This window comes from Macaca thibetana, chromosome 10 (genome assembly GCF_024542745.1).
Source record: "Macaca thibetana thibetana isolate TM-01 chromosome 10, ASM2454274v1, whole genome shotgun sequence".
Taxonomy (NCBI): domain Eukaryota; kingdom Metazoa; phylum Chordata; class Mammalia; order Primates; family Cercopithecidae; genus Macaca; species Macaca thibetana.
The window spans coordinates 10,662,899-10,686,189 of NC_065587.1; the positions used below are offsets into that span (position 1 = coordinate 10,662,899).

At 43.7% G+C, this 23,291-nt stretch overlaps 1 protein-coding gene across 11 annotated transcripts in view; it reads right to left on the minus strand.

The window, feature by feature from the left end:
- The window catches only part of TNRC6B (trinucleotide repeat containing adaptor 6B), a 284,641-nt gene that overhangs the window by 119,215 nt on the left and 142,135 nt on the right, over nucleotides 1-23,291 (minus strand). Inside the window, exon 1 of one of the 11 annotated variants that reach the window (XM_050805806.1) lies at nucleotides 1,225-22,995. The exons of the other annotated variants lie outside the window; for them this stretch is intronic. Within the exon in view, the coding sequence (XP_050661763.1) occupies nucleotides 1,225-1,331 (107 nt within the window). The 5' untranslated portion in view covers nucleotides 1,332-22,995. Of the gene's footprint in view, nucleotides 1-1,224; nucleotides 22,996-23,291 lie in introns of those variants that run through there. 11 annotated transcript variants of the gene reach the window in all.

The following is a 23,291-nucleotide window of genomic DNA, read 5'->3' on the forward strand; positions in this document are numbered from 1 at the left end:
GTCAATTACTCTCACAGAAGAGCATCAAGGAGGCCAGGCAGCCCCCCTGGGTCAGTTACACATGTATCATTTAGAGATAACATCCTGCTTACAAATAGTGGTGCAAACACTGAAACCCAAGTTCCACAACCGCTTTGCAACACGTAACATTTACACTCGCTAGTCACTTGTTAGCATTTTTGGAATGCAGTGGGACAGAGGAAGCAGAAGGGCAGGTCCATAGCCAGGAAAATGTACCCTGTCTGAACTCTGCTAGTCCCTGGGGACCAGAGTGGCAGGGGATGAATCTGGAATGACTGGCCCTGGCTACTGGCCACAGCATCCCAACAACGGCAAAAAAAAAAAAAAAAAAATTGAACCTACATGCGTGGTTTATCCTAATGGTCCGTGAATAAATGCCAGAGGCTTGTATTTCACAGGACTGACCAAAATTCACAAGTATGTAAAAAGTTCCTGCCCTATACCTCCTTCTCCCATAATTAACAACAAAGAACCCAGAGTCTGAACACAGTACAGATGGCTTATGAAATACAAAAGACAAAATATTCATATCCTCTAAAAATTAAAGATATGTAGTGGCATATAAAGGCACAGAGTTAAGTATTTTGCTGAAAACTCTGCATTATAAGATGTTTCTCCTTTCTCTTTGCTGTCTCTTTTTGATTCTCTTTCATTTATTAAGAAGCGAACAGGGATAAAAAGTAGAGGGCTGAGGAAGGTGATGCTATTTGGGTGGGGAGATGGAGAGAAGGAAAACTGAAGAAGGAAAGAAAAAGCAAAACAGACACATCATAAGGTGCAATAAAAGAAAAACTAGAGACCCACGCCGATGCTGGACACCCTCCTCCCACTCTGTGACTAACAGCCCAAACCCTTTTAGTATTACAGATCACCAAACCCTTAGAAAGATGGGGCTAGAATATTCAGTGGTTCCTGAAGGTACTTCTCAGCAGCACCTGCCATGTGGCGGGAAATGAAAACAAAACAAAACAAAATTGGCAGAAGCAGAAGGCCTCACCACATGAGTCTGTTCTGATGACTGAACCTAAGGCTGTATAAGAAAAAAAACACTGGGTCTCAAAATTTCATCTTAAATACAGAACTTATTACAACTAAAGAATTACCATAAGTGGTATCTATCAAAGTAATCAAAGAGTTTTTTAGGCTGTTTTTCCAATTCTATTTTACTACAGACTTGCACATTTTTGCATTTTTACGATATACCTGGAAGAGATTAAAGCAGACGCAAGGAGTACTCTCATGAAGGTGACTTCTGTTACGGTAGGGCAAATGGCGGGACATGAACTGATGGAAAGAGGAAAGTGGGTCATAGAGCCAGAAGCAACCCTGGTGGGAATCCATTAAGGGGGTGGGCCAGACCCTGGACCTGGGGGAAGCCTGGCATGCTGTGACATATTAGGTCTTTGTGATGCAACAGAGTGTCCTGACACCTGGCTGGGAACCATCCATAGCTTAGAACCAAAAATAGGTTTTGTTTTGAGCTATCAGTTAAGTTTGTTCACCAACACGTGATCACCAACAACTACTTCTCTCTACTATACTCAGCAAGATAGGCTGATGATCAGTGGTCAGCATTTTCTGAAACCTGCTAGTGAGCTAATGGAACCTGCAAGGCTGGAGCCCATTCAACACAGAACTTGGCCTTACCATAGTCTAAGACAATAGGCCTGAAGTCCTCCTCACTAAATTCAAGTGTGTTAGATCAAATGTTAGTGAAAACCTGGGCAAGAAGGAAAGGGCTAGCAAGAAAAGACAAAAAGTGTAGAGATAAGACGGATGAAAGCAATGCGGACAAGCTGTAACTCTGGAGATACCCAATAGTGCAGGCTCTGAGTGGACAGCCAAGAGCAGAGCTCCTTCCACCTGCAGTTATCCCCTCCATGCAGTCCAGTCCTGGCCCTCTTCCAGCAGGCACTTGACACATGGACTCCTCTGATACACCTTCAAGGACTAGGGATCCCTATGGCCGGTGCCATGGAAGAAATACTGTGGTCTTCATGAAGTTATGAAGGTGTTTATCCAACACTGTGGGCTATGTATTTCAAAACCGAGAAACAAGTCATTCGTTATCTTGAGGCAACACATACATCAGATTCATCTTAAAGAAATGGGCTGTCTCTTTTTGAAAGATGGACTCCTTTTTGCTTCACAGTTTTCAAGCACATCTCCTGTCCTACATGCGTTTATATATAGTTACAACAGCAATGGTTTATTTACATTCCTCCACTAACTGCAGAAAACCACAATCTATTTGCAATTATAATACCCTAAAAATAAGTTATTTGATTATTTCAAATGTGAAAAGTAACAAGTGGCAACATTCTTGTTAAAAACTCATAATAGAAAGTTGGTCATTTGCAAAATAGGTCTGCCAAAGTCAAACAAAAACAAAAACAAAAACATACACATTTAGAGGTTTTAAAAGTCTATTCTGGTTTTTCAAGCAGGGTATACAGAAAGAAAACATCAAATTAAATGACTTTAACTCAACTTGAGGAAGTAGGAATTAATATTATTCCTTTTTCTGACATTCAAAACTCATCAGGTAAAGTTCTCAAAACGGTATTTTCTTGGCTTACACTACCTGAGACAAAAGTATTTCCTATTGATTAACATTACATGACCCTTTCAAACCTGAGCAAAGCTTGCCTAACTATTCTAAAATGGTATCACAAATTGAGTATTCCTTATTGAAATGCTTGGGAACAGAAGTGTTTCAAATTTTGTCGGATTCTGAAATAGCTGCATGCAACTTACTGGTTGAGGATCCTGAATCTGAAAATCTGAAATCCGAAATACTCCAATAAGCACTTTCAGTATCGTGCTGGTGCTCAAAAAGTTTCAGATTTTGGAGCATTTTGGATTCTACAGCATTTTGGATTTTCAGATTTGGGATTCTCAACCTGTATTTGAAAATGGAGGCTGGGTGTGGTGGCTCACACTTCTGATTCCAGCTACTCAGGAGGCCGAGGTGGCAGGATCGCTTGAGTCCAGGAGTTGGAGACCAGCCTGGGCAACAGAGCAAGACCCCGTCTCTACAAAAAATAAAAAATTAGCCAGGCGTAGTAGTGTACGCCTTAGTCCCAGCTACTCAGGAGGCTGAAGTGGGAAGATCACTCAAGCCCAGGAGGTCGAGGCTGCAGTGAGACATGATCATGCCACTGCACTACAGCCTGGGTAACAGAGTGAGACCCTGTCCCCCCCCCCCCAAAAAAAAAGAAAAAAAAAGAAAGAAAAAGCAAACGCGCCAATCATCACATAAAAACAACAATGTTAGTAGGCCAACCCTTGAGTAGAGAAAAATCTGAAAGTAAGCCAGCATTTCCTATCTCATACTGCTCAAGTTCCAGCCCTATATGGCACAGACTTTCAGACACATGTTCCCTATTCTCCATCTAGTTTTTCACAGCACTCTAACAAACTAACAAAGCCACTAAAAGCAAAACTTCACAACAGAAAGGTAGCCAAGTTTTTTTTTTAAAGATTCTTAAGTGTAAGTGTGCAAAAATGTATACAAGGCAATTTTTAGATTTATAAAAGTGCGAACGATAACCTAAACGTCCCTCAGTGGGAGCTACCATTTACCAGGTGCTTGCCATGTGCCACCCACAAGTGTAGCACCCTACGTGTATCACCACGTGTCCTGCTCACAACAGCTCTGTTAAAGAGTGAGGAGACACATCTCCAGCCTGCAGATAAGGAGGTGGAGGCACAGTGAGGTTGAGTAAGATTTCAGCACAGTTGCTGGCAGGGCTGGGATACAAATATAGAGATTGAGCTCCTACCACCACCACATTCCACTGCTTCTCATGAGAGAGAACTTAAAGAAATGATGGCTTCTCCAAATAACACAAGGTCATGCAGCTCTCATGGCAGGGGTAGGGGGACTGTTCTTTTTGACTGATGACCATTGTAATTCCCAGGAATACAGTGTGCCTGTGCCTAGCATATCATAAATACTCAATATGACCTACAACATATATTACATATACATTCATACATACATAAATAAAATGCTTAAAAGAGGAGGCTAAAATAAGAAATAGGGAACATTTAATTTTATGTACTTCTCATGATTTAAATTTTAGGCAAGAATATTACTTTTTGGCTGGGCGCGGTGGCTCACGCCTGTAATCCCAGCACTTTGGGAGGCCGAGGTGGGCAGATCACCTGAGGTCAGGAGTTCGAGACCAGTCTGGCTAACATATGAAACGCCATCTCTACTAAAAATACAAAAAATTAGCTGGGCATGGGGGCGCACGCCTGTAATCCCAGCTACTCGGGAGGCTGAGGCAGGAGAATCACTTGAACCCAGCAGGCAGAGGTTGCAGTGAGCCGAGAATATGCCATTGCACTTCAGCTTGGGCAACAAGAGTGAAACTCTGTCTCAAAAAAAAACAAACAACAACAAAAAAATACTTTTTAAATTATTTTAAAATTTTGAAACAATCTCAAACTTAGGGAAATTTGCAAGAATAGTACAAAGAACTCTCTCTCCCCAGAACCACTGAGGGTAAGTTGCCAACTTCAGGCCCCATTACCCTGAATACTTCAGTATGTGTTTTCCCAAAAACCAAACCAAACCACTAGGCCAGGCATTGTGGCTCACGCCTATAAACCCAGCACTTTGAGAGGCTGAGTCGGGGGGATCACTTGAAGTCAGGAGTTCAAGATCAGCCTGGCCAACATGGTGAAACCCAATCTCTACTAAAAATACAAAAATTAGTCAGGTATGGTAGCACACGCCTGTAATCCCAGCTAGTCGGGAGGCTGAGGCATCATGAGAATTGCTTGAACCCGGAAGGCGGAGGTTGCAGTGAGCCGAGATCACGCCACTGCACCACTCCAGCCTGGGTGACAGAACCAGACTCTGTCTCAAAACAAAAACAACAACAACAAAAACCAAACCACAGTCCTACATAACCATAATACAACCATCAAAATCAGAACATTAACGCTGATACATTTCTATCATTAAATCCTCAAGCCCCACGCAAGCTTCGTCGCTTGTCCCAGCAATGGCCTTTATAGTAAAAAGATCCAGATCAGAATCACATGTTGCATTTACATGTCTCTCTAGTCTCCTCCAGTTTGGAATCGTTCTTTGGTCTTGCTTTGACTTGCATGACCATGAAATTTTTGAAGATCACAGGCCAGTTATTTTGTAGAATGTCACTCAAACCAGGTTTGTCTATCATTTCCTCACAATTAGATTCAGGTCATGTGCCTTGGCAGGAACACTGCAGAGGGAATGGTGGGTTCTCTTTGCATCCTAGCAGGTGGCATGATTTCAATTTGTCCCACTGCTGGGATTACCTGGTTAAGGTGGCGTCTGCCAGGCCTCTCCACTGGAAAGTTGCTCTTTTTCTCCTTTGTAATCAATAAGTAAGGTAGCATCTGCCAGGCCTCTCCATTAGAAAGTTGCTCTTTTTCTCCTTTGTAATCAGTAAGTATTTTTGAAGAAGTACTTTGCAATTTAAAGAACCCATTCTTCAAATGCTGAATTTATTTATGAGTATGTACATAGGTTTTCTTACAAAGTAGGTGAAGCTGTGTGAAAATGCTTAAGCTTTCTTTTTTATTAAACAGGTTCTAATCCATGACTATCACTTCTTTTTTTTTTTTTTTTTTTTTTTTTTTTTTTGAGACGGAGTCTCACTCTGTGGCCCAGGCTGGAGTGCAGTGGCACGATCTCGGCTCACTGCAAGCTCCGCCTCCCGGGTTCATGCCATTCTCCTGCCTCAGCCTCCCGAGTAGCTGGGACTACAGGTGCCCGCCACCTCGCCCGGCTAGTTTTTTGTATTTTTTAGTAGAGATGGGGTTTCACTGGGTTAGCCAGGATGGTCTCGATCTCCTGACCTCGTGATCCACCCGTCTCGGCCTCCCAAAGTGCTGGGATTACAGGCTTGAGCCACCGCGCCCAGCCTCTGCATGACTATCACTTCTTAAATTCTGAAATTAACTCAGATTTGGCCTGAGTCTGGAACCCCTTCAAACTGACTCTGGGTCCTTCTGGCATGTTTTCATCACTCTTTGAAGACTTCTTTGCTTTCTAACCCAAGATGTTCCAGGCTCATGTTAAACGTTCCTGCTCCAATCCTATAATCAGCCATTTCTCCAAGCAGCTGGGGTTCCTTTTAGTGGAAAATGGTATATAGAAGCCAAGATCTGGAAACCTGATACACTCATTGCTATTGGAATATTGTTGTTCCCAGGCACCCTCCTCCTCTACTATGAACAGAACTAGGAAACAGATGTGTGTATGTATGTGCACACACATATGTATATAAATACACATGCATGCATGCCTTTTGCAAAGATTTTATTGCTATTTTTATAGGTCCTTATTAAAATCCATGCATTCACACCAAATACTTTTGATTCCAATCTAGCATCACCAGGTTAATTCTAGCTGTCTCCTTTCCAATATTTGTAACATTCTTCAACCGTGAGAGCTGCTGGGAGCCACTATCCTGAACATACTTATTTCATCAATCCTCCTATATTCAACCAATCAATACAGGAAGGGCATCCCAGAAGCAATGGATGCCCTTCTCACCTCTCCTGGGCTCTGACACAGCACACCAGACCCTCCCTCCTAGGTAAAGACCTTCTCATCCTACTCAGGCTCTGATACCCCTGGGCCGGGCCAACACCTTGCTCATCCCACTTAATAGCCTCTAGGACTGAATTGTTCAGGAAGGAAAACAGAGAGAAAAGAAGAATACTTTTAAAATTAAAAAGAATTAATGTAAAAATATTTTTTAAAGGATATCAGTTAAGTTAGAACTTGTAATAATTCAGAGAGCCAAACTAAAGTTCAACTTTGCATCATCTATGAAGAACAGGTTTGCTAAGTAAATTAATAGTGTAAACAAGCTTGTAACCCAGATATTTAACCTACTTAAGAAAACTAATTGTTTTCAAGCACTTTAAAATCACTGGGCATGTACTTGCCTTTAATTATTGTCTAATTACAAATGACTTCTATTTTCTTAGTTATAGCTTTAATAGGCCTTCTGATTACACTTTAAGAATTACAACTTAAACCCAATACAGTTTAGATCCTTTAAAAATGCCTTTATTAATCAATTTGTTTTTTCAATTAATCACCTGAAATAAACTTTTTAACCAGTGGTTTTTCTTTTTTAGTTAATCTGTCATGTTGCTTAAAAAGAAAAAATGGGCCAGGCATGGTGGCTCATGCCTGTAATCCTAGCGCTTTGGGAGGCAGAGGTGGGAGAATCACTTGAGCCCAGGAGTTCAAGAACAGCGTGAGCAGCATAGGGAGACCCTATCTCTGCTAAAAGTTTTTTTAATTAGCCAGGCGTGGTGGCTCATGCCTGTAGTCCCAATTACTTGGGTGGCTAAGACAGGAGGATCGCTTGAGCCCAGAAGGTCCAGGCTGCAGTGAGCTATGAATCGCACCACTGCACTCCAATCTGGGCAACAGAACAAGACCTTGTCTCAAAAAAGAAAAAGAAAAATGCCTTTCGGCCGGGCGCGGTGGCTCACGCCTGTAATCTCAGCATTTTGGGATGCTGAGCGGGGCAGATCATGAGGTCAGGAGTTTGAGACCAGCCTCGCCAACATAGTGAAACCCCGTCTCTACTAAAAATAAAAAAAAATTAGCCTGGGCATGGTGGCAGGTGCCTGTAATCCTAGCTACTTGGGAGGCTGAAGCAGGAGAATCGCTTGAACCTGGGAGGTTGAGGTTGCAGTGAACCAAGATCGAGCCAAGTGCTGCACTCCAGCCAAGGGCAACAGTGTGAGACTCTGTCTCAAAAAAAAAAAAAAAAAAAGAAAAAAAAAAAAAAAAAAGAAAAACGCCTTTCAGCAGCCAGCCAGGGCTGCTCCCGAAGACCTCCTATTCTGCACATCATCAACACAGTCTCATTCTCCTGTTGTTTATCGTGAATGCAGTGCTGAGGATACCATAAAGCCAGCAAGCAGGTCCCGTCATCTGCATCCGTATTTTAACACACTCCACTTTATAAAACAGGGTTTCAACCAATCAATTAGCAAATCATTCTGCACTGTTTAAGGCAGCTTGGGAAGAGAAGAAAATTTTGGTGGAGTTATAGCACCCAGTTCCTCCACCTCCTTGTGTACATGGCCGCAGCCTGGTCACTGAGCTGTCAGCACTCCTTTTTTCTTATGAAGATAAAACCATCCTCCACATCAGGTTGTCGGGAGGACTAAATGAGGTAATGGAAGTGTGTGCAGCATAATAGGCACTTAATGAATCAGTTCGTGTCCCTTCCCCACCAGAGCCTCATGGAAAATCTCAGCATGACTCAGAGCAGTGTTTTAAAATTTGGCTACACAGAACCTCAGAGAGAAGCTACTGCAGAGCACAGGTCATAACTGCCAGCCTGAACCGCATCTGCCCTATCATGGCCTCTGACCCAAACAAAGGGAAACCAGAAAAATACACCGGCAAGAGTTCCATAATCTAAAAACGAGCAACCAACTCATCCCTGCCTCAGGAGAATAGAAATATTCTAGGGGAAAGGAAAGGAAGAATAAATAAGCTGTTTTTTCTACCCTGACTTCCAAATAAAGGTGCCAACAAGTCCTAGAGACTCCCAACGAGGCCCAGTTTGAGGGTCCTGGACCACTGAGGCACTCATTTATTCAGTGGTGGGTTATCTGGTTTTTACCTCTAGCTCTGTTAAGTACCAGTAACTATTAGGATTTAACATGTGACAGAAGAAGATCACATTAAAAATCCATTAGAAAGCCCCACCTCTACAAAAATGCTAGCCAGGCATGGTGGTGGAAACTGTAGCCCCAGTTACTCTGGTCCCTTGCTGAGATGGAAGGACTGCTTGAGCCCGGTAGGTGGAGGCTGAGATTGTGACACTGCACTCCAACAGACTGAGACCTTGTCTCAAAAAAAGAAAAAGAAATCCATTAGAGGTAAGCAATTTTTAAAGTCAAAAGTGTTAATAATATGATGCACTATGGGCTAACCTAGCAGTGTATTAAAAAGAAAAAAATAAAAAAAAGGCTGAGGATGGTGGCTCATGCCTGTAATCCCAGCACATTGGGAGGCAAAGGCAGGAGGATTGCCTGAGATCAGGAGCTTGAGACCAGCCTGGGCAACGTATCAAGGCCCTGTCTCTACAAAAAAATTTAGCCAGGTGTGGTGGTGTGCACCTGTAGTCCTAACTACTTGGGAGGCTAACCCAGGAGGATTGTTTGGGTCGAGTCTAAGGCTGCAGTGAGCTAAGATCGTGCCACTGCACTCCAGCCTGGGTGACGGAGCAAAGCCCGGTCTCTAATGAATTAAAAAAAAAAAAAAAGAAGAAGACAAAGGCAAAAAAGCTAGTCCCTAACAGTGAATCAAGCAGAGCTGGAAAGGTCCCAGCAGGTTAGACATTTCAAACTCGTGGCCTTGAAAGAAAACACTAGGATCAGGAATGAATCTAAGAATTCTCAGTAAATAATGCCAGATGATCTATTTGCTCTATATTTTCAATATTTGAAACATCTAAACTTCCTTGACATGTAAGATGATGTGGTTTTGGTGTGTTGTTTCTTTTAAAACCATGATAATTTGTTTACATCCAAGAAAATATAGTGGCACTCCTTCCAAACTGCCTCAAGAGCAAAGCCAGACATTTAAAAAATGCAAACAAAAAAGGTACCATGAATATACATTGTTGTCTCTGCAAATAATTCTTCCTTCACACAGAAGGATAAAGCTGTCTGCATGTGTCATTTGCAAAGCCTCTGTGCTTCCAAATGGCCTCCAAGCAAAGTTTAAAGGAGGGCTCCCAGCGAAGTTTAAAGCAGGTCTCCCCTGGGTTTACAAAGGGCCTAGACCCTGAGGGATAGGTCACAGGACTCAGACGTCCTCCCCAAACCACTGCAGACACACCAGTGTTCTGCAGCAGGAAACACCAGTTCCTCTCCTTCTAGGGACCATAGTCCCTAAAAGTCTCCCCTTCCCCAAGCTGGTGGAGGGGCCAGCCACTCTGGCTTTTCTTCTCTATTGGTGGGGGGAGGACAAGTAAACAAAGAAGTTGCTGCAGCTCAGAGAATTCTTCACGGGCTGACTGCATTTAAAGCCTTCCCCAATTGTGAGATGTTAGGCATTCTTTGTTCCTATTAAAGGACATTCAAGCACGTGCAAAGCAGGTGGGGAAAACTAACAGTTCTGTATCAAGGACACTGCTACCTGAAATACAGATATTTATTCTAAAAGGGAGGAGACAGCCCCCTTCCACACCACGCCAAATATTTCTTCTGGAAGGAAAGCTGGCCCAGGAAGCTACTGCAAAGCTACCTGGTCTGGAAGAAGTATTTTGTCTGATTTCTTCCTAGGGCAGAATACCATAATGCCCAAGCACAGAAGCTCAGCAGCCGAGGCCATCCGGGTCACTTCCTACCTGTGTAGCCTCGGGCAACACAGTCTCTCCACACCAGCTCACAGGCTCTTCATGAAGATGAAATGAGTTAGCACAGGTAAAGTACACAGGACACAGTGCCCGGGGTTCGCCACAGGAAGTGCTATCTTCAGCCCTTCCAAGATGTAAATTCCCACCTCCTCCAATCCAGACTCTTTCTTCTTTTCCTTTTCTTCAGACCATTTGCCTGCCCCTGGTTCTTTTATTCTTAACCTAACCCGCACTGTCATGCATATTCACCGGCATTCTCCAAAGACCTCGCCCCCTGGTTATCCCACACTACCTTTCTAAGCCTATCCTCACACAACCTCAGACAAACCCCAACCCCAACTAACCGTGTTCTTCACCTTTACTTGCTGGGGGGTGGGGGGGAACCCTGCACAGCCACAGATCACTACAATTACATATAATGCATCTCCTCTCTCAGTGAAGCTCTTAGGGCTGGCAGCCGGTTCTCTTTGCAGTCTGTCTCTCTTTTTTTTTTTTTTTTTTTTTTTTTTTGGAGGGCGGGTGGCGCTGTTCCACATGTTTTATCTTACCTCAAGTTCTCTTTCCCACTCAGACTTCACCTCCTATTCCTACTTTACAGAAACAGTGAATGCTTCCCAGGAGAACTCCCTCAAACACCCTTCCCTCCATTTCCACATTTACTTTTCCTTCTCAGAGGCTGATCTCTCCCCAAGCCTCAGGTCTCTTCTCTGAGGGGAGATTTTTCTCCCCAGGACATCCTCTCTTCCAGGTACAAGTCAACTAACTTTGTCAAGTGCCTACGGAGTGCCAGGCTGCAGCCCACAGATGAGAGAGGTAGGGCCCATCCTCACGCCTTCAATGCTTACCTCTCTGCTAGTTCCTTCCTATTTGTGCTTCAGAAGGGAAGCCCAACCAGGGCAGCGTTTTTCAATCTATTTTTGCTCACTGCTTTATCCCCAGAGACCAGCACAGCTCCTGGAGCATATGAGGCACTCCATAATTATTTGCTGAGTTGTTTCAAGTCATCTTTGACTCACTTATTCATTCAACAAATGCTCACTGAGCACCCTCTGTGAGAAGTTGTGCAGGTCCTGGGGTGACACTGATGAGCACTGTGAGTTCCTGCCCGAGAGTTGCTCAATGTATTACCAGGAAGAGACCCCAAAACCCATGAGGAGTCTTCGCTACGTGACAACAACAAGCAGGATGAACAATGCGCTGGGCTTCTGGGGCTCACTGCAGCCTGATGGACGCCAGTGCTCCTCAAGGCTAAATCTAACTGTTCTCATTCAGGGCTTCCCAAGCTGACTGCCAGGGCGCTGGCCCTAAAATCCTCCCTCTTCGGGTTTCTCTTGCACCATCCTTTTTCCTGTTCTCACCCTGCTCCTCTGAGCAACTCCTAAGGGAGCACTGTCACTCCCATGGCCTAAAGGACCACCTCTGTATGTAAGTAAGTGGCTCCCAAGCTTCTGCCTAGAGCTTCAGACCCTTATTTCTGCCTGCCAAGTTATATTAAATGTCTAGCAAATCTAAACATGTCCCAAGCCAAACACATTGCCTTCTACCCCTGCTGTTCATCCCACCACATAGCCCAAACCCCTGCTCTACCCACTGACCGCCTACCCCAATTCATGGCTTCCCCCAGCCTGGGGTGATCTAGGGCCCCTCCCTCTTTCTCATCATAGCTGATGGACTGATCCCACTTCGGAAGGAGCTCTAAAATCTGTTTTTTTGTTTTTTCTTTTTCTTTTTCTTTCTTTTTTTTTTGAGATGGAGTCTCGCCCTGTAGCCCAGGCTGGAGTGCAGTGGCCGGATCTCAGCTCACCGCAAGCTCCGCCCCCCGGGTTTACGCCATTCTCCTGCCTCAGCCTCCCGAGTAGCTGGGACTACAGGCGCCCGTCACCTCGCCCGGCTAGTTTTTTGTATTTTTTTAGTAGAGACGGGGTTTCACCGTATTAGCCAGGATGGTCTCGATCTCCTGACCTTGTGATCCGCCCGTCTTGGCCTCCCAAAGTGCTGGGATTACAGGCTTGAGCCACCGCGCCCGGCCTGTTTTTTGTTTTTTTCTTGAGGCATAGTCTCGCTCATTTGCCCAGGCTGGAATGCAGTGGCGCGATCTTGGCTCACGGCAGCCTCCATCGCCCGGATTCAAGCGATTCTCATGCCTCAGACTCCGCAGTAGCTGGGACTACAGGCGTGTATCACCATGCTCGGCTAATTTTTGTATTTTTAGTAGAGACGGGGTTTCACCACATTGGCTAGGCTGTCTCCAACCCTCGGCCTCAGGTGATCCCGCCCATCTTGGCCTCCCAAAGTGCTGGAATTATAGGCGTGAACCACCACACCCGGCCTGGTCTTTCCATCTTTATGGTCACCACCTTAATTTATGTTTTTCACTTGCCCCTCTTGCTTTGACTGCCTGTCCCTTCCACTGGATCCTTAACATGAAAATCAGTGGAGGCAAGTTTAGTTTTCAAAACTGCTTTCTATGGGATAAAATCCACATTTCTGGGCCGGGCATAGTTGCTCACACCTGTAATCTCAGCACTTTGGGAGGGCGAGGTGGGAAAATCACTTGAGGTCAGGAGTTCGAGACCAGGCTAGGCAAAAAGGCAAGATCTTATCTCTAAAAAATAAAAATAGGCTGGGCATGGTGGCTCACGTCTGTAAGGCAGGTGGATCACCTGAGGTCAGGAGTTTGAGAACAGCATGGCCAACATGACGAAGCCCCGTCTCTACTAAAAATACAAAAATTAGCCGGGCGTGGTGGTGCACGCCTGTAATCCCAGCTACTGGAGAGGCTGAGGCAAAAGAACTGCTTGAATCCGGGAGGTGGGGTTGCAGTGAGCTGAGAGTGTACCAGTGCACTCCAGCCTGGGCAACAGAGTGAGACTCTGTCTCTAAATAAATCAATCAATAAATACGCTGGCCATGATGGCACACGTTTGCAGTCTCAGCTACTCAGGAGGCTGAGGCAGGAGGATCGCTTGAGCCTAGGAGTTCAAGGTCACAGTGAACTATGATCACACTATTGCACTCTAGCCTGGAGTGAGAACTTGTTTAAAAAAACAAAACAAATTTCTCAGAATACAAAACAAAACAAACTACAACCCAAGCTACCCTTCCACTCTCCTCCAAAGAGGTAACACTTGTGCCCCACTAATATCTCACCATTTCCCACTCTCCCACTCAGTCCCTAACTCTTCGTCTTTGTTTATTCTATTTCTTCCGCCTGAAATAGAGCAGGGAAGAGACCTGGGAAACACCCATTTCCAGTAATAACAATAATGAAAACAGTAGCTAACACTGACCCAAGCAACATGCTAAACACTTGAAACGAGTTCTCACTGAATCTTCCCAATCACTCTTCGAGGTGGGTGGTGGGTGCTATTACTATCCCTTTATTATACCAACGAGAAAGCTGAGGCACACAGATGACACAGCTGCTCAACACTGGGCTGATCTGACCACACGGCTGTCCTGACTTCAGAACCTCAGTTCTTAACCACTCCACCACACCAAGCGACTCCCGTTTGCCCATTAAGACCCAGCTCAAATGTTTCCTCTTTGGGGGAGCCTTTCCCATTCTCTTCCTCTTCTCTATCCTCTAGGATCCCGTCTTTATCATGGGCAGCCTCATTGTGTGTCTGTCTGTTTACATTACTGGTTGAGTTCCGAAGATAAAAACTAGGTCTTTTTACCTTTTTATTCCCAGCACTATACAATGCTCGACACATTAGATATGTTCAATAAATACTGATGCAGTAAACACATCCTTCCAATCACACTGGACCTAGATTATACCAAGCTCCAATTCAAGTCTACCCAGCATGCCAATGCTCCCAAACACCCTACACAGCTAACCATAACCTCTCCTCCTCTCCCCTCTCTGCCCCAGCACTCTTAGAAAAGGAGAAGGAGCAGGCCTTGCTGGGGCAGCCACTCCCACAACCAGCTGATAGCATTATCACACCAGGGCAGGCCAGGGAGCTGCCGGCCATGGCCCTCCTGATTACAGGAGTAAAGTGCATCCAAGAAGCACTTTCCCTGAGATAGGGACAGAGGGGACATTTGATGTGGGGTTGCCAGATTTAAGGTCTTTGTCACTTAAAATGCAACAGCAGATGATGGACATAAAAATTAAAATGTACATAATATGACAGAAAATCTGCCATGGCCTTTTTCATAACTCATGAAGAGCCAACAGGCTGAAATGTATACAAGTAACACAGATATGTAAGTTTTACAACCTACTTGCCGTTTTACATAACCACCATGCATCGGATAAATTTTGCTGCAAGTTTTGAGTACTATTCTAGATGCTACAACTGCTCAGCACCTAATGGAGTGGGCTTGGTTTTTCTTTTTTCAGACACTAATGCAGAATGGTTATCTGCTCACAGTATATTCAGATGGAACAAAGTAATTTTTTAAACGGATGAGTCATGAAATCATTATCTTGGTAGTCAATAAATAAGAATGAAGGAAGGTAGTCCCAGACTTGAAATAAGGTTTACTCCTATGAGTGAGGCTAATAAAACCGGCAAGCACATAGTTAATTGTAATACATGCTAAGAGATGGTCTATAATTAGGATGTGGTTCCCAAATGCCGAACTTTAGCACCTGTGATATCTATGGGAAAAAGGACACAATGTAATCAAATGAGACGGCTCTTATTCTGAGACTGTTCATTCTACTTTTTTGTTAAAATTTTTTTTCTTTGAAATGATGGTAACAAATAGTAAGTTTCAAAAATGCCTTTACTTGGCAAATTTCAAACCAGTAACTCATGATGGATCCCAATGTGCCTTTTTCAATGTTACAGTTCCCTGAAACCGAAGTCTGGGAACCACCATATGAAAGTGTTTGAAGAGACCTGGGAAACACACAATTCCAGTTTGCTTAAGACCCAGTTTTAGAAAGGGATAATTGACATGGAAAGCTAATCAACCATATCCCCTAATGGACACGAAAAAACAGAAACTTGGCACTTTTAAGATTTTATATACACATCACTAAGATTTCCAATGCACATTCCCATCTTAGAGACGCTAAGAAATCCTGTAGCAAGGAAAGGCCAGTTTAATTCAGTTTAATCAGGAAAGAAACCTCTTTTTTTTTTTTTGGCAGACAAATCTATTAGCACCCCAACAAACAGTGGGAAATGCTGAACTAATCAAATGTACTGAAGTGTGTCTAAAACAGAACATATTACTAGTTGAGAGATGTGCCTTCGTGAAACCTGGAAGCTGGAAGACAGCACAGCAGTGTTTTCCATGAGGCTTTTCCAAAAGAGAATACATACTCTGGTAGCTAAAAAGGTGTTTCCCACTTCAGTTTCTCCAATATCTGGGGGAGAAAGTATACACACATATTCATTTCTCAATGTAAGTATATCAATAACCACTTCTCAATATGGATGGTCAATTCGGTTTGATCAGAATGAGATCCCCTGGACGGGGAAGACAACACTCTGGGCATCAAAAATATCCATCTTCTGCATGCTGAAGTGACATATTAACATTTTTTTAAAGTCACTAACAAATCTGGTTGATATAACTGAGTGGGACTGATAAATGATCCTTAGACCAGCAGAAGTGGGGATCATATGCTGAAACAGGGCAACTCATGAGGAGTGCCTTCTAAATGTTTTGAAACCATGGTAAGACAACCCTCCGTGATCATTAAATCAATTTAGTGGGTTGGAATTAGCTTATTAGGGTTTTGTTCTGTACCACACAAAGTGGACTTAAAAGACTGTATCTGACGACATGCACTTATTATCAGAAAGTAAATACTTCTGCTTCAGCGTAAACATTCACATGGCTATGGGTCTCAATGCAAATTGAATTTTTTATAGTAGAGCCAATCAAAAAGTTTAAAAGCCACTGTTCTGAGCTACCTAATTATCTAACCTCAGTTGATAAATAAGAACTTCTTGGCATTAAAAGAACAGCAATTATTTTCTGTAAGCAGAGGGGTAAAGGAAACAACGGCAACAAGAGGCAACAACAGATCACAAGCTTCGCTGCCCTGGGATCCTGGGTAGGAGCGCACGCGATCACCTGCTAGGTCTCTGACTTTATTAAGGCATTAAAGGGCATTATTTCTGCTCACCACTATACAGTCTGGTTTTTATAAAGGCACAAACGAATAACCAAAATGCACTTCTAAAGAAAAACAAAAATGTAAGAAGTCATAATGATTAAACAAACAAAAAAACAAGATTGAATAGCTGATACCCCAAACTCTGACAGGGCACTTCACAGAAAAATAAGCTCCTCTATGTCAACTGAAATGAAATTATGTAGCAACCAAAAACCAGCACTTACTCTCTCCAGTGTGAACAAGGTTTGGTTCCAAGCAGGATTCAAGATTATTTCTTTTTCTTTCTTTTTTTTTTTTTTTTTTTGAGACAGAGTGTTGCTCTGTTGCCCAGGCTGGATGGAGTGCAATGGCATGATCTCGGCTCACTGCAACCTCTGCCTCCCAGGTTCAAGCGATTCTCTTACCTCAGCCTCCCAAGTGGCTGGGATTACAGGCACACACCACCATGCCCAGCTAATTTTTTGTATTTTTAGTAGAGACGAGGTTTCACCATGTTGGCCAGGCTAGTCTCAAACTCCGGACCTCAGGTGATCTACCTGCTTCGGCCTCCCCAAGTGCTGGGATTACAGGCATGAGCCACCGTGCCCGGCGGGATTCAAAATCATTTCTGTCTTTACTGGTTATCACTTAGATGGTCTAGCTGACAGCTGCAAAGCAGTCTCAATCAATGAGATAATTAAATGAAAGTCTTTGAACCTGCTTTTTATAAACTAAAAAGACCCACCCGTATTTAGTAAATATGTGTGCTATTGGCCCAGGTCGGCAAAAATTACACAATGAGTGCGACAATCTGGGGCTAAACGGCCTGCATATCACTCAAGAAAAGTGAGATAAGAAAAGTGAGAGATAAGCACAAGATAATTAGCCTGGTGGCACCCTCTCCCACCTCACACCTCCACCACACAGGGAGGCTGGGACACCGACTAAAAGCAATCCTATCTTCATCCCCCCACCTGAAGCCACCACCTCACTGACTCCAGGGAGTGCAAAAGAAATTCACAGACAGGAACAGGAACGCTCCCACCCCTCCTGCTGGATCTGTTTTTAAGTGTAAGCCTCTGCACCAAGCATTTCAAGAAATATGGCACAAACCGGAATGTTTAGGAACTTCTACCAATGTACCACTCTGCTGACTGTAGCCCAAACACTATTTCAAATTTTGGAATCTGTGTACTTTCATAAAAAGTTTGTCTCCTCACATTCAAAATTAGAGATTTGACCCTTCTAATTCTAAAAATTCCACTAGGATAAGCCAACATGTATTCTAAGAAACACTAATCCTGTGAAATGCTCTGCGATGGTGCTAAAACCATTTTGGGTATTTTCAGAGTGCACACCCACTGTAAAGTAGCCTGTTTTACTTTGCATAACCCTCCCTGTGCTGTCCAACAGAGTAGCCGCACGTGGCTACTGTGCACTTGCAATGAGACTAGTGCCACTCAAACTGAATTTTTAACTGTATTTTAATCAATTTAAATCTAAAAACTGACACTTATTTCCATTGCTGGAAAACTTTTGTATGTTTGGAAAAACTTGGGTATGTGAATCTACTTTTCTATGAAAAAGTAGTAAGTTTTATGAAATCTAAAAGCAAATCAAGTATTTCCAATGAAAATTTTATGTTTGAACTAAAATCTGTTGTAGGCCTAAGATACACACCAGGTTTCAAAGTCTTGGTACAAAAAAAAAATGTAAAACATTGCGTTAATATTTTAAAATCAATAGCATGTTGAATTGACAATATTTTACATATATTTAGTTAAATAAAGTTGATATTAGTGAAATTAATTTCACTTATTTCCTTTTAATTTTTTTTTTTTTTTTTAATTTTTTGAGACGGAGTCTTGTTCTGTCACCCAGGCTGCAGTTCAGTGGCACAATCTCGGTTCACTGCCACCTCAGCCTCCCAGGTTCAAGCAATTCTCCCACCTCAGCCTCCCAAGTAGCTGGGATTACAGGCACCCGCCACCACACCTGGCTAATTTTTGTATTTTTAGTACAGATGGGGTTTCACCATGTTGGCCAGGATGGTCTTGATCTCCTGAACTCATGATCTGCCCGCCTCGGCCTCCCAAAGTGCTGGGATTACAGGCGTGAGCCACTGTGCCTGGCCTATTTTTACTTTTTTAATGTGACTCCTGGAAAATTTAAAATAACACACGTGGCTTGCATTCTGTTTCTATTGGGTGGTGCTGGTGCCATCGAATGATTCCCAGACCAACACTGGAACCACCTCCCAACATCAGGTTCGGGAATGTTGCCATAACCAAATACTTTTCTTTCTGTGCAGCATTTGAACTGCTGATCACACCTGTGATGGAACAGTCCTTCCCTCATCTTCAGTGATGAGGAATGACTGTCCTACAGAGCCACCGTTCTTTTTATCCTTTCCCAGGTTCTCTTTCTCTTCCTGTCCCCAAGGTCTCATTCTCAGTTCTCTTTTCTATTCTTTACACTCCCATGGTGACCTCATCCTCTCCCTTAGCTTCGACTATCACTTCCACGTGGAAGCCTTCCAAGTCTTTATCTCCACTTCTGACCTCCTTCTCAAGCTGCAGATCCACATTGCCAGCTGCCTGCTAACCAGTTCCATTGCCAAGTCCCACCAAATTCTCCAATTCAGTAAGTCTGACCTGGAATGCATCATCTTCCTTTTTGTTGAAGATTCTCATCATTCACCTTAAAAACCTGGTCCCTAGTCCCATGGCTATAGCCTTATAGCAGGACCTTTCATAATAGTCCTTTTATCCCCTAACTGGCCTGCCTGCCTCTCAATTCTTCCTTTAGTCGGTGGCCCCCCACCAAGTCCTCCTCTGCACCTTTGCCATATCAGTATTCTCATTGCACTGCCATCAGATTTTCAACAGGTCCCCGACGTCTACCACGGCAATACAAACCATTCAACAGGCACTCAGCTCCTCTACACATGTGCAACCTCCCCTCAATCCTCCCTGGACACACCTAGCCCTCCTCCACCTTCCTCTAGCTAATACAGCCTGCCCTAAGTCTACTCATCACCATTCTGCCCAATCTGTAGGGTTCCACTCAAATACAAAGTCCTTAAGAAAGCTTTCTCTGATCAACACAGTTAAAATCAGTGTCTCTCCTCCCTCAAACTCCTTTGGTACTTCTAATAATCACTATGGTAATGAGAGTATATGGCCTTATCTTTCTAAAATAGTATCCCCTTAATAGCACTGAACAGCACCTTGCACTGCATAGTACAGGTATGCCATCTTTGGACATCTTAACAAAGAAATCAACTTCAAAAGGAAAATCTTGCCAGGCACGGTGGCTCACACCTGTAATCCCAGCACTTTGGGAGTCCAAGGCGGGCGGATCACGAGGTAAAGAGATCAAGACCATTTTGGCCAACATGGTGAAACCCCGTCTCTAATAAAATACAAAAATTAGCTGGGTGTGGTGGCGCATGCCTGTAATCCCAGCTACTCGGGACGCTGAGGCAGGAGAATCGCTTGAACCGGGGAGGCGGAGGTTGCAGTGAGCTGAGATTGTGCCACTGCACTCCAGCCTGGCAATGGAGCAAGACTCCGTCTCAAAAAAAAAAAAAAAAAAAAAAAAAAAATTGGTAAATTTCAAACTACGGATGACTGGTAAGTCTTTTATCTCCAGAATGGACCTGTAATTACTCCAGCCTTTCACCTGGATATCTCAGGATTCAATGATTCCAAAACTGAATTCATAATCTCAACCCCACATCTGTCCCTCATCTAAACGCACCCTGACTCAATGAATGGTGGCCCCATTCCCGCAAGAAGCCCCGCCAGAGACATAGGTGTTATTTTACATTTCTCCAACCCCGCCTTCTCATACCCAATGACCAACTCCTCTGAAATCTTCCTAAATGCCTCTGGCATTCATTCATTTGTCCCCAGCTCTGTTGTCAGTTCAGGCCACTATTACCTGAGATTACTACAATATCATCCGGTCTTATGTGCAACGTCCCAGCCAGTTTCCACAACACACCAGAATCATCTTTCAAAAATCCAATCTGAGCAAGTGACTTTCCCACTTAAAACCCTTCAACTGTTCTCAGGAAAAAGACTTTCAAACATGGCTTATACACTCTTATGTATGTGGTTAAGGCTTAGGTTTTCAGCTTACCTCTTATTTCTCAGATTATTTCTTCCCTTAAGCACACGACACTCCAACCATGTCAAAGTACTCTCTATGCTGTTCCCCAAACATGCCAATGTCCACTAGTGCCCCGTGGTCTTTGCAGAAGCTGTTATCTCTGTAGGTGTCCATCCTTTGTAACCCCCCAACACCCTGAACACCAGCCAGCCCCCTGCATCTATTGTCTAACTTCAGCAGTCATGTCTGGAGAAAAGCTTCACACTACTGCTAGGCTTGTACTTGTACTTATCAACACCTGGCATGTAAAAGGCACTCAGTAATTATTTGCAGAATGAATGAGTAAACAGATCATTTTCTAGGTTTTTTAAAAAACAAATTCCAAGGTCAATGAATGAAAGCCATTTTTCTGTCACCTATATTAATTCAACAGCATTGTATAAAGTGGACAGTGGACCTAAATTTTTATTTTACCTATTAAGTCAAAACTGGTGGCTGGGTACGGTGGCTCACGACTGTAAACCCAGCGCTTCGGGAGGCTGAGGCAGGCGAATCATGAGGTCAGGAGTTCAAGATCAGCCTGGCCAACATGCTGAAACACCGTATCTACTGAAATATACAAAAAATTAGCTGGGTATAGTGGTGGGCACCTGTAATCCCAGCTACTCGGGAGACTGAGGCAGAAGAATCCCCTGAACCCAGGAGGCGGAGGTTGCAGTGAGCCAAGATCGCGCCACTGCACTCCAGCCTGGGTGACAGAGTGACTCCATCTCATATTTTAAAAAAACAAAACAAAACAAAACTAGTAATAATTTGGTCAAATCAACAGAATTTACATGTGTGGGCTCAGAATAATCACGATGAGGGAGAAAACGCTGTATTCAATGTTCTCCTTTGCCTAGTAAACTCTAAGACCTATTCATTTAAAATTGCTGAGAACTTTCTGATGCAAAGCACAGAATGTATGAAAAACAGCCAAGTAAACGTGGATACAACACAGAGGCACAGCCTGCAGGAAACTGGAGAGTATGAAGAGACGACATCAGACCACAGGAATGTAGAGACTTGAATAAAAAGAAAAGGCTCCGCGCTGCTCCTGTCCTTGTGCAGGCTAAAGCTCTGTGCAATCACTGTGCAGGCTTCATGATCCTGGTAGCCATGAGAAAGAACAGAGCCATTCTGTGGGGCCATAAAAGCCTTTCTGGTTCATTCAACAAAGGGAGATACAGCAAAGGGGAAGGAAACACTTACTAAGCAACAAGACTAGGTGCCCAGCCCTCACATACAGCATTTCCTTTATGCTTCGCAACAATGTTATTATCCCCACTTTGCTGGTGAGGAAATGAGCCTACGGTCGTCACACAGCGAGTCCTGGTGACCTTATACTCACACATTTTCACTCGACATCTACTCCTGCCAAGCCCAGTTCTAGATGTTGGGGATACAACAGTGAGGAAAACAGATAAGGTCTCTGCTCTCAGGAAACCGGATAGTATTGTGGAGAGAGACGTACCATACACAAATAATTTCAGATGGTGATACAGTTTAGTAGCATTAAAAAAGTAAAACTGAAGGATGTGATAAAATAACCAGGAAGGCAATTCTAGGTTGCAAAGTTCTCAGAGATAATTCAAAAGATAATTTTGAAGAGAGAATGCGCAGAGCTAAAGACAATGTTTAATAAAGTGACTATCAAGTCAAACTTTCAATGGAAGTCTCTAAAACTACCAGAAGCAAAAAATTAACTCATTCCCTGATTATCAGAAAAGATAACTAAGGAGTTATCTCGGTCATAACCTAAAGCAGTAAGTTATATGGTTAGTCACCAGATGGCAAAAATTTCCACATGAACCAAGCTATCGAAGGCAAGGGGCCAACCAAATTAATTCTTAGATGCCCCAGCAGCTACATCAGTGCATAATAAATTATTGCTGAATAAATATATGACGGAAAGAAGAAAACAATGTTAAGATGTCACTGCCATGAGTTAAATAAATCCCTTTTCTGGCCAAGTGGGTTCAATTCACTCCACCCTCCCCCCGACACCAGTCTTAATCACAAGAAGCAGGTGAGGAAAGTGGGATTAGAGTAAATCCATGAACAATACTTACAGAGAAACAATTAGCATATGCTGTCCCTCTCCGCAGCCACCAGACAGAAACAAGTTCCACTTAAAGAAGTCTAATATCCAAATAACTAAAAATTATTAAACGGGGCTTTTTTTTCTTTTTTCTTTTCTTTTTTTTTTTTTTTGAGACAGAGTCTGCCTCTATTGCCCAGGATGGAGTACAGTGGCACAATGTCAGCTCTGTGCAACCTCCGACTCCTGGCTTCAGACGATTCTCCTGCCTCAGCCTCCTGAGTAGCTGGGACTACGGGCACACGCCACCACCCCCGGCTAGTTTTTTTGTATTTTTAGTAGAGACAGGGTTTCACCATATTGTCCAGGCTGGTCTCGAACTGCAGACCTCGTGATCCGCCCACCTTGACCTCCCAAAGCGCTGGGATTACAGGCGTAAGCCACTGCGCCCGGCCAGCTTTCCTTTTTCAGACAGGGTCTCGCTGTTTCCTAGGCTGGAATGCAGTGGCGCAATCTTGGCTCACTGCAGTGTGGACTTGACCGGCTCAAGCTATCCTTTCACCTCTCAGCCTCCTGAGCAGCTGAGACGACAGGCGTGAGC